The 10781-nt window shown below is 39.1% G+C and overlaps 1 protein-coding gene across 1 annotated transcript; it reads left to right on the forward strand.

Annotated features, from left to right (window-relative positions):
• Window positions 1-3237: 3237 nt before the first annotated feature.
• LOC145412353 (large ribosomal subunit protein P2-like) lies at window positions 3238-9480 on the forward strand. The gene is made up of 3 exons (XM_080282242.1): window positions 3238-3379; window positions 5859-6028; window positions 9278-9480. The coding sequence occupies exons 2-3, from the start codon at window positions 5860-5862 to the stop codon at window positions 9454-9456; spliced, it is 348 nt and encodes a 115-aa protein (XP_080138368.1). The 5' UTR covers window positions 3238-3379; window position 5859; the 3' UTR covers window positions 9457-9480.
• The last annotated feature ends 1301 nt before the right edge of the window (window positions 9481-10781 follow it).

Here is a 10781-nt window from a genome sequence, read left to right on the forward strand (position 1 = left end):
TTTCGACTGAGAGAGAGAGAGAGCGAGAGAGAGAGAAAGAGAGACGGAAGGGGGGGGGTGGGGGTGAAGTTTGTGAGAGGGGGCACTAACCTAAAAGGAATGTCAGGCGCAATTTCGAAAAAAGGTACAGTACATTTTAGTCTTGTTACTCTCCTCCCTTCCTCCTTCTTTTCTATACATCTTGTTTTTCTTTCTTTGACCTAATATACTTTATTTTATATTCTTCCTGCACCTAGTATTATTTCAGTATATTAGTGACGCATCTCTCTCTCTCTCAAGTGACGAACAACAGCATTTCTACATAATAATCTTTACATTTTAGGTTACAGTAAGTCACGTTAGGCTATGTATGGTTGATATCTCTGTAACTTTTACTTTTGGAATAAATAAAGATCATCTCAATGTTATATATTCAACTGTATGTGAAATATGGATATCTGAATAGGCTACTTACAAAATTATTCTCTCCTTGTCTCCCTCCACTCCCTTCCTCATCTCTCCCTTACTCTCAGCTTTGCTATACGCCATACGCAATATCCTTACCCTTCCCTGATTGCATCATAATAATCTTTAATTCACCTTCCGTGCTAAAAAAAAAAAAAAAAAAAAAATAGCAGGCAGCATAAGCATTAAATTTTCACGCGATCTCAATAAAGCTGCGTTAAGGACATAGTACTGTGCAAAAACACCACAGGCTACAAGAAGTCCTCCTTATGTCTGGGATGCTCCAAAACACATAACTTCTCGAAATGAATGTTGTAATAAATTTAAAAAAAAAATATGGCAATAACTTTACAGGCTTCGATGGAATTGTGGTCGACATTTTTATTAGTATGATCTTAAAGGCAAAACAAATACAATTGTTAAAAAAAAAAAAAAAAAAAAACGCGACTGATAACGAGGGATTCCTGTTCCTGCATCTGACTGCATCTCCGCAACACAAACATATACACCATCACGCTCATACGCAACAAAGCGATGACGACTGTTTGTAGGGGATAAAATGCGTACTTACCGGAGAGGAAGAATACCCGGTACACCAGTGGATCAACAAGGAGACGAAAATATGAGCGCGCACACATAACACACCCACTCTTATCTGAGACTTTATCTCGAATGATCTCTGTAGCTACCCATCCTTGGTTGATACCGTACCGGATCTGGGTCGGTCACCTTGACGAACCGTCTCGACTTTTGGTAACCCTTTGTATTCTCCGACCTTCCTTATTATCTCCTTCCCTTCGTTTATTTATTTATTCATTTAATATGTATCTACTAACACATTTACTTTAGATATTTATCGTACACTTACAGTCTCCAGGATCAAAATATTCCAGTATTAATATCATCCATTGTCTGGGAAACGGCACCCCTGAGATTAAGCTAGCTTCTTGGAAATGATGCTAAACTTTTTGAAACTTGAAGTCTGCTCAACTCACTCCTTCCTCCTACATCCCCCACGCTAATTCAACCCTGCTCGCATGAGTTACTGAGATGATGGCAAAGCTGGATAGCTCAGAGCATGGGATTCACAAGCAAACTTAGGATTATTTGCCTCTTTGCTGGAGGAATGAGAGATGAGATCCTGTACTCGCCTTTCGTCGTCCTCCTTACGAGAACACATCATATTTACGGTAAGGAACTGGTAGTTTAAGTTTGTGAATCTCAGCCCAGAGTAATTCGTTCAGCAGCCGGAAATTATTGCGGTTCAGAAACTAAATTTTCCTCTTTTATCTTTCACATGAAAAATAATTACCAAATAAATACCAGTTCTATGGTACTTGGATATAAGAAAAATAATACGGTTTGTATTCACTGCCTGCGTATACTTTATTATTATTATTATTATTATGAAGATGCAACAATTTCGGCTGACTTAACTCTCTTGATCGGCTGGATAAGAATTTGCGTAGCATAGCCTGATTACTGCACTTCATTTCCTCAATACATTTTGTTTTGTTTTTCCCACACCTGTAAGGGATCATAGCCAAAGATCGAAGGCTGCAACAACCGTATGTTGATGATAAAACAGATATAACGGGAACTTTCCCATTTAGTAATGTAGAGAAATCAAAAGAAATTATAGATCAGATGTGAAAATTAAGAGAGAGGAAGAAAAAAAGAGCTCAGTCGCGAATTAAGAGGCGCTTAAGGAGGCGCCATTGGAAAGGCAAAGCCACCGCACAATCGTCATCAACATTACAACCTGTTATTACTGTACCAAATATCATGGTCCATCATCGTACCCTATAATGACCGCCTATTTCCGCAACACATAGTAGTCTATTTATTATTGCATCTCACTTTCATAACACATAATTGTGACATTTCATCTTAGGCTACTTCCAAAAGCATGTAGGCTAACATCGTAGCTTGTTATTATTGCATCTTACCTCCACAACACATCATAGTCTACAGTTATTATTACTTCATCTTTTATCATTGAACACTTCATATCCAATAGTTACTGCGTCTTTTCTTGTATTCTGGTATTAGTTCATCTTACCACATGATACCTTACGTTGTTGTGTGCCGTGGACGTGTCAGACGATGCCATTACATATAAAGGAATTGATTTGCTTATCGCAGGCATTTCATTTTTCGACAGGTATGTACTGTATAATCAACCTGTCCTTATTCGTTGTAAAGTGGATTTTCGTGTTATTGTTTTTTAGAATCTTAGTTATAAGAAAGCAAAGTGATACATTTGATAGACTGGCGCATACACTGTGCAGAAGTTATCGTACATGTTTCACATATAAACAAAGCAGGGAGACATGACATTACATGACTTTTTATTCTATATCATTTACCATTTATTACAAGCCCCAACACAGGGGAACGTTTTCACTAGAGGCCATGGAGGAATGGTCGTGACAAAACAAAATTAGGTACACTGGTATCTACACGGTATAAAACTATCCGTTATTTCGCAGAATTATAAAAAGAGTAATTATGAGGAGACATAAAATTATTAAACAAGAAGGTCGTCAGTACAGTATCGTGTACCCGTTAGCTTCCATAGAAAACCACTAAAAATTGATAACAGAAAGAACGGTCTTTAAATTATAGCAATTGCAAAACATTACCTGCATTTTGTTTGTCATATAAAATTGCACATTCCTATATTAACATGATTATTAATCTTGTATTTTTTTAATTTTATTTTGAAGTTGAACGTAATATGTAACAATTGGCAACACAAATTAAAGACAAACAGCCACAAAACCGACCAATTATAACCTCAAAAGCTCACCGCCACGGTAATCCAGGGTTGTGATTGGCCAACGGGGGAGCGCCATGAGAGTTACCACTGTGTTCGGTCTTCTAGCAGATCTTGGCGACGGAGTTACACGTGCCTGGGTCGTACACGTTTCAAGTAAGCTTTATTAATTGCTTACCTCACACGGAGTAGTTTGGGCGACTTGGTAGTTGATAACGAACGTCAAGTGTGATGTGGGGGTTCCAGGATGGTTTTATTGGAGGGGAAAGGCTGATAATGCTATAGGGTGACAAAGTATCTCCACAGACCACTAGTGTTTCTTAGTATTCCATGAAGAAATAATGTTTCATTATCAGCTTCGGGAGCATGCAGGGACAGTAGTGGCAAAATTATGCAGAACCAGTTTGGTCGATGCAGTTTTACTCTTTCCTGGCCATCGTATAGGTCGTTAGGCAGTTAGGCAGATGTGTGCGCTAGTTGAGTGGTAATACTTGAGCCACCACTCGTCTCCCACCGAAGTTTGCAATACCCCAAATCAAATAGCGGCAGTTCATAGAAGTCATGCTATAGATGCATTAAGTCATTCACAGCTGAACCTCATTTGCACATATTTTCCCTCCATGGCAAATTGTTATGAGTTCCATAGAGTAGGGTCTGATTGGACAGCCATCGAATATGAGGATTTCCATTTCCCAGGTGATTATCTCACATTATGCTAACTTTCTGAATGATAAATATTTGTTCAATTATTACCCAATGTGGGGTGATACAGTGGGTATTTTTGCAATTTTGGACTAGTACACTTTAGCATGGCAGTGTTGTTTGATCTGTAACGTAATAAGCAAGAACTTTCTGATCTTGGGTTAGAGTAAGTGTTCATCTGACTGTTAGATTCTAACATTAGCAACCTAACTTATTCTAAGCCTAATAATGTTTAGAATCTGACCAGCCAGAAGAGACTGAAAGGCTCTCACAACCTGCTAAGTTAAATCAGCATGGGGTGGGTGCAAGAACACTATCTCATACATTTCTGTGGAAATTTCACCCTTGTTCATATTCAATTACAGGCATTGAGTAAGTAGAATGGGCTGTATCTGTTAGAGAAAGGATATCCCCAAATTTGATATGTATTTGAAGGCACAGGATTGCCCTCCAGTCCTTCAATATTGAAATTTGTATTATTTAAAAGGGCTAATTAAATTAAGCTTTGCCTGGGATTGATGATAGAAATTTAATAATCCCCTCACATGGGTTCATTATATCTTGTCAAAGTTGTCAGCCAGAATTCCCTTACCTTTTATACTTTTTTTTTTTTTTTTTCTAATACCAGTACCTTGTATATGCTAAAATGTGTACTGTGTAGAATAAAAGGTAAAAACAAACTCATGAATACATTATTACCATGAATTTTTGTAATTTCAGTTTCCTCGGATTTTATTCAGTTATTAGGATTGCAGTTTTATATATAGGACTGAAACTTTTTCATAGATATCCTGTACCACGGGATAGAGACATCTGGCAGTAGAAAGATTTTCCATTATGTAATTATGGCTCTTTAGATGCAAGGTAGAGTAGTGGATGCTGGAGCAGCTCTAATGAGAGAGGGCAGTGTCTGGAAACTTGTTATATTATTGTTTGCAGATGATAATGTATTGGTAAGTGAAGACGAAGGGGAACTGCAAGGCTTGGTGAATGAGTTTGGGAGTGTATGTAGGGAACGGAATCTAAAGGTGAATGTAGAGAAGAGTAAAGTTATGGTCTTCGAGAGAAATGAAGTCACTGAATGTACAGTGAGGTTGGATGATGAGGAAATAGAAAATGTGATCGCATTTAAGTACTTAGGTAGTGTGAACTGATGAGTAAGGATGGAAGTTTGGAGGATGAAGCGCTTGAAAGGGTGCAACAAGGAAGAAGTGTTGCTGGTTCTTTGAAAGCAGTGATAAGAAATAGGGAAGTGAGCAAGGAAGTAAAAAAAAAGTTGCTGCATGATAGTACTGTAATGTGATACCAACTCTAATATATGGAAGTGAAGCTTGGACCTTGTTGGAAGGACAGAAGTCAAGGGTGAGAGCAGTAGAAATGAGTTATTTGAGAGGAACATGTGGAGTTACATGGAGAGACAGACTGACATATGAGGAAGTGAAGGAGCATTGTGATGTGATAGAAAAGCGTTAGAAATACATTGAGAAAGTTGGGACATGTGGAGAGGATGGAGAGCAAGACTAACGAGGAGAGTGTATATGAGTGAGGGAGGGATGGAGTGGAGAGATATATGTGTGAGGGGGGTGTGAGTTGGGGGGAGGACAGTGAAATGGTGGGGAACAAGTTGACATGGAGGTAATATGTTTGTGGCCACCCCTTACAGGATTATTAAGGTGTCTAGGAATAGATGGGTAGATATTTGCTTGTCTAGGCTGTACTGTGCATCACTGTACTTAGGTACCGGTATGTAGCTTGCAAGTCCATTTCACAGGGTATCTAGTATGGATAGTTCTTCCAGGTATCTACTACTGATAGTTCTCCCATACATTATTTCCCTTTTTGTGCATCCTGGCCTACCCCAGCCTGAGGTGGGAGAAAATAAGTTTGGATGAGGAAGGAAAGTCATTTACCTCACAAAAGTACTCTCTTTCAGTATGCGCCACGTAGCAGCCTATCTCCTGGCGGCCTTAGGCAACTCCCAGCCCAATGCAGCCAACATCAAGGCCATCCTGGGGAGCGTTGGTGTGGAGGCAGATGACAAGCAGCTCGATGTCCTTATTGAAAAAATGTCTGGGAAGAATATCGACCAACTCATAAGTACAGGTGAGGGTCATTATAGTATTCTCATAAATATCAAAGCTACTTCTACATTGGAGTTTCATTATAGCCCAAGATAAGTTATGCAGAGCCTCGTGCTAAACAATGACATATGTATATACCGGTATGCATGTAAAATAGGGGGTTAGGCTATGGAGACCACATAATTTCCTTTAACCCCTCAGTGGACATGCCTTCAGAAATTTGTGTGCTCCCCTGGCCAGCCCCAGTACCATTTTTTCTGAGTTCAAAAATAATATATATTTTATTTTCTTATAGATGTGAAGAGAATAATCTGGTGCATATAGCAATGTTTTTTTTTTTTTTTAGCAACCCAAACCCATCCTCAGATTTGCTATGATTCATGGAAGATTTCATAAAATTATATCTTGTGCCATTGACACATAAACATGGGCAAAAACATCCAAGGTGAAGTGACTGCCTGAGGGTTTGGGATGGTAGAGTAGGGTCGTTTAAACATACCAGTGACCTTCGTTCCCTTCCCATAATTGTTACCGGTAGTAGGTTTTTATAGTTTACAAACGATGTCACTGGCACTGGTACAGTAAAGCATTGTTCAATGCCATCAGGTATTTAGGGGTTAAATAGAGAGAGAGATCCCCAAGAAATACTACTGGAATTGCAACCATATCTACAAACTCAGAGCTCTGATTAGTGAATACGCACAACTTGTATGGTAAACATGAATGCAGTACTGGTATCTTGAAAAATAAACACGTCAGCAAAGCAGTAGAAATATTTCTTGAAAACATTATTCAAGAGAATTGAACTCACATAATTATCTTACCAGACTTTGTACGTCAACACATGCTCGTTATATACTTAATGTCAGAGCCTAATTTTTCTAACCCAGAGTCTTTCAGCACATAGCACGGTCAGTCACAAAACCATGTTCACATGCATTGTACAGTACTAAATGTGTAAACTCATAATTTTTTTTTCTGTTCCCTCATCCTCTTGAGAGTTATCACTTTCCAGCAACGATCCTATCTACAGTAACTACATCATAAACAGTACAGGTTCATTTTCTTACATGTTTTAACACTACTATCCTCTTGTTCATGTCAGCTCCCCCACCATGCTGTTCTTAGTCAGCATTTTTACTTTCTTCATGAGTAAATGCCTTTCTTGTGTTCTTAGACTTTTAACTGCAAGGAGAAGCAATTTCTGGGTGCTGATGCATTATAATATAGTTAGTTTGGAACCACGTGGTCATAGTTCTTGGGTGAAATGAAGAGCAAGAAAAGAAAAAAAATGCTTCTAGACACAGCAACAGAGAGCAAGAAAAAAAAAAAAAAATGCTTCTAAACACAGCAACAGTCAGCACGACAAGGACACTGAGGCAGGCAGGTATAGAACATAGGTCATGCGGGTGGGCTTGGATCACAGAACCCTAGCAGCAATTGACTTACATAACTCGCAGGTTGTAACAGATGCAGCCATCAGGAAATCAGATACCTAACCACACCCATTTTGTTTTTCCCACACAATTGAGGGATATTATCTTGTTATTAAATAATAAAGGAAGAGTTTCTATCTGATAATTGATTTTTATTTATTTATCTACCATACTTTTGGTGGTAGGTGGTGGCGACCATCATCCACTCACTTGATGTAGTGCTGCCTACTTCTTCCTTAGCCTTTATCATTCTTTTTCTGTGCCTGCCCTCCTCTCTTCCTGTTTCTCCCATCTTTCCTGTCACTTTTTATTGCTTTTCTTTCCATTACAGGTGGCTTTACATTGAGTGACAAGCCAAATGGTTTCTTGTAAGCCAAGAAATTATTTACAACACTGGGTGGTAACCATATAACCAAACCATACATGCACCCTACGTGTCAACAAGTGGGTTGGTGGAGGGTTAGTGCCCCTCCCTGTAAAACAAATAACTCAGAGTCGAATGGCCACCCCTTACGGGATTGTGGCGTCAGGCAGTAGATAGATAGATAGATAGAAATTAAATACTTTTGTTGTAAGATTGTTAATGCCCCTGTTTTAAATCATGACTTTACTGTATTTGAATACCTGTCTTTCCATCTAACACCCAAATCCCTCAAGGGGTGGCCGCAGAATAAACTCCTCCAAGTCGCTCTGTCACCCACCATTTGACTGCCCTCCTCACAGCTCACTCCCCCCTCCTTCATATACCTGTGATCTCCATCCATGCACCTCATCCTCAGTCTCCCCCTCCCTCCACTTCACCTACATACACCCTCTTAGTCAGTCTTTCATTCTTCATTCTCTCCACATGTCCAAACCACCTCAGTGTATTTCTCCTAATTTTCTCAATCACATCCACATCCACCCCACAACATTCTTTCACTTCTTCATTTGTCAACCTGTCCCTCCATGTCAAGCTACATGCTCCTTTCAGGTAACTCTTTTCCACTGCTCTCACTCTTGACTTGTTCCCCTCTAGCAAGGTCCACACCTCGCTTCCATACGTCAGAGTAGGGATCACAATAACAGTACTATCATGCAGTAACATGTTATCTTCCATACTTACCTCCCTATTTCTCGTCATCGCTTTCAGTGAACCAAAAACCTTCCTTCCCTGCTGTACCCTTTCAAGCACTTCATCCCCAAAACTTCCATCCTTACTCATCACATTACCCAAGTACTTGAGTGCACTCACACTCTCCATATCCTCACCAACCAACCTCAATGTGCTTTCTGTGACTTCATACTTGAATATAATATGGTAAAATACATTTTTATTTTGCCCAAAAATTGTTCTGTTTTTTTATAATCATCATGTTACACAATTTAATTTGTTCATATGGGTTGGGAGTTACATTCATATTTGTAATACTGCACTGGGTGGGAAAAGAGTGTCGGATAATGATGATGATGACTTTATTTTGATAAAGGCTAGTCAAATCAGTGCTTACCAGTTGCTGTTGTACACTAGATTGTAGCAAAGTATATTTGGTTTTCTGTACCATCCAGTGTAGTGCTCATTGAGGGGTGACCATAAAGCACCCCTCCACAACACACCACCTTGTACGTTTACCCGATTCCTGGCCTGCCTCATCTCCTATCCATTGAACTTTTGTAGTCATTCATATCCATTCACTCCATATGGAAAAACCATTTCCTTCCTTTTATTGGTCAAAGCATGTCAAGAGTCTTCTTTCATTCCCACGGCTTCCATATTGCATTATCTTGTAGAGTTCGTACAATGCATCCATCTCACTTATATATATATTTTTTTTTTATATGTATTTTTCCCCAAGGAGCAGCAATGATGTCTTCAATGCCAGCTGGTGGCGGTGGTGGTCCCGTAGCGGGAGCCGCTGCAGGTGGGGCGCCATCTGCTGCTGCTGAACCAGCCAAGGCAGAAAAGAAGGAAGAGAAGAAAGAGGAACCGGAAGAGGAATCTGATGATGACATGGGCTTTGGTCTGTTTGATTAAATAAATGTGAATTATTGGTATTAATGGCTTTTAACTTTTCCATCAGTCACATACTCGTAGTTATATGAGGGCAAAAGAATATTATGCTACACAAAATGTGTTGCAGTAATTTGTTTGGTACTGTGCTTCAAGATGTGATAGAATTTAATTGTAACTCTTCTTTAAACTGTAAGTTTTCTGTAACGCTTTATCTGTATGTATCAAACCTGATTAATATCATCTGGGGACAGCCAGTGACAACTGAAGTGGTTACCATAATGGAGATGGTTCTTAACCACTTCACTATGATACATTCTTTCTTCAGTAAAAGCTGCAGGATACTGCTTAAGTATAATTAAAGTGATTTAGTACTAATGGGATTAGCATAAAATGTAGGGATGATTTAGTACAGTGCAGTACAGGTCAAGCTATAACCTGGACATCCTCACAGGACCTAAACTTGACATGTCCAGTGTTTTATCACCCTTACCCAGCACTAGACTTCGCAAAATGTATATTGTTTATTAACAGCTCTTCCAAATACCCCTTACGGAATTATGGCGTCTGACAATAAATAGATAGACTTGCAAAAACTTTGCAGATTTAGCAACTGATACATGAATTTACCTTCAGTAAAATATGCCTTGTCAAACGATGATCACAAAAAAGCCTCCCGACACTGTCTATAGGTGGATGACCCCTAGCACCACCTCAGTTTAACATCTTGCAGAAGACTAACAATGCATACTCCTGTTGTTTGTTCATTCTACCCATGATTATTTGCACAACTAGAAAGGGCTTTCAAGTGCAGTAAAAACTAAGGGTAAAATGCATCACATTTAACTGAAAAATTTATTGCTGTGAATGCATACTGTACCAAGTACTGTATGCATAGTTTTAAACTAAGCCAACAAAAACTAACCCTTCTACAAGCCATATTTTTTATGAAAACAGCAAAGATAAATGAACATTCACAGAACTTACAAGAGAATCCTAATGACAAAGCCTTATAATTAGGGAAATTACCCCCCCCCTCCAAAAAAAGATGAAAATGTAGGACTGGTCCCTATCACACATAACTACATATCCTATAAAAGTCCTGTTGCATACGTCTTGGGGTTGGCACCCTATACCAGTAAGTACCAAACATTAAATGATATACAGCAACACTGTTTATCCGATTTACCCAACATACCAGTACATCATCTTTCAACAAGACTAATAATTTAGCTGAATTAATGCAATACCTGTCTTCTTACTGCATTAACTGACAACAAACATGGAAATCAAATTTTCATACTACTTGCCACTCCCACCAACAACCTTGTGGCACTGAGGGAACCTGG

Source organism: Coenobita brevimanus, chromosome 93 (assembly GCF_032717465.1).
Source record: "Coenobita brevimanus isolate Jiangsu-jjx chromosome 93, ASM3271746v2, whole genome shotgun sequence".
NCBI lineage: Eukaryota > Metazoa > Arthropoda > Malacostraca > Decapoda > Coenobitidae > Coenobita > Coenobita brevimanus.

What these genes read in the sequence shown, in the direction of transcription:
- LOC145412353 (XM_080282242.1), top strand. Translation starts at nt 5,860, where the DNA reads ATGCGCCACGTAGCAGCCTATCTCCTGGCGGCCTTAGGCAACTCCCAG. An exon ending in CGACCAACTCATAAGTACAG is followed by an intron (nt 6,029 to 9,277) that starts GTGAGGGTCATT and finishes TTTTTCCCCAAG; the next exon opens with GAGCAGCAATGATGTCTTCA.